At 53.3% G+C, this 465-nt stretch overlaps 1 protein-coding gene across 2 annotated transcripts in view; it reads right to left on the bottom strand.

Moving 5' to 3' along the window:
- Positions 1–465, bottom strand: part of ARHGEF6 (Rac/Cdc42 guanine nucleotide exchange factor 6) — a 111,529-nt gene that overhangs the window by 9,710 nt on the left and 101,354 nt on the right. Inside the window, exon 18 of one of the 2 annotated variants that reach the window (XM_077774029.1) lies at positions 16–67. The exons of the other annotated variant lie outside the window; for it this stretch is intronic. Coding sequence (XP_077630155.1) covers positions 16–67 — 52 coding nt within the window. The remainder of the gene's footprint in view (positions 1–15; positions 68–465) is intronic. 2 annotated transcript variants of the gene reach the window in all.

The raw sequence follows: 465 nt of genomic DNA, 5'->3' as shown, positions 1-465 counted from the left end.
AACTCCACGGTTTTATAATTTGAGGAGGCTCCAAGGGTCCTCGGGGCTGTCCGGTAGAGCTAAAAGACTGGGAAAATGTCTGATGAGAGGTTGGCAACCTGCCGTCTGAACCCGACCTTGTGCCCCACGTCCAGAGAACGACAGTTTCGTTGGCTCAGCAAAGCCGACCACAGAACAGGAAAGGTGGGAAAACAAAGGTCTCCAGCTAGAGAACTGGCACCTTCCAGTCCACGTCATGGGGTCTCTAAGGAACGGCACAAAATCAACTCAACACCCTATGAGCCTGTCTTCCCTCTCTCTTCTGGAGTTTCCTTCACTAAGTCAGGGGCAGCTTTCCTTCGAGGGGTGGGGGAGTCAACACTGGATGGCTTCGGTCGGGCACCTGGGCTCCATCAGGCGCTGAAATGGGGTATCTCAGCAGAATGGCCTAAGATGAACCTTAGCAAAGTAGAGTAACTGGCTAGC

This window comes from Crocuta crocuta, unplaced genomic scaffold (assembly GCF_008692635.1).
Source record: "Crocuta crocuta isolate KB4526 unplaced genomic scaffold, BGI_CrCroc_1.0 scaffold241, whole genome shotgun sequence".
NCBI lineage: Eukaryota > Metazoa > Chordata > Mammalia > Carnivora > Hyaenidae > Crocuta > Crocuta crocuta.
This window is presented reverse-complemented; position numbering and strand designations above follow the sequence as displayed.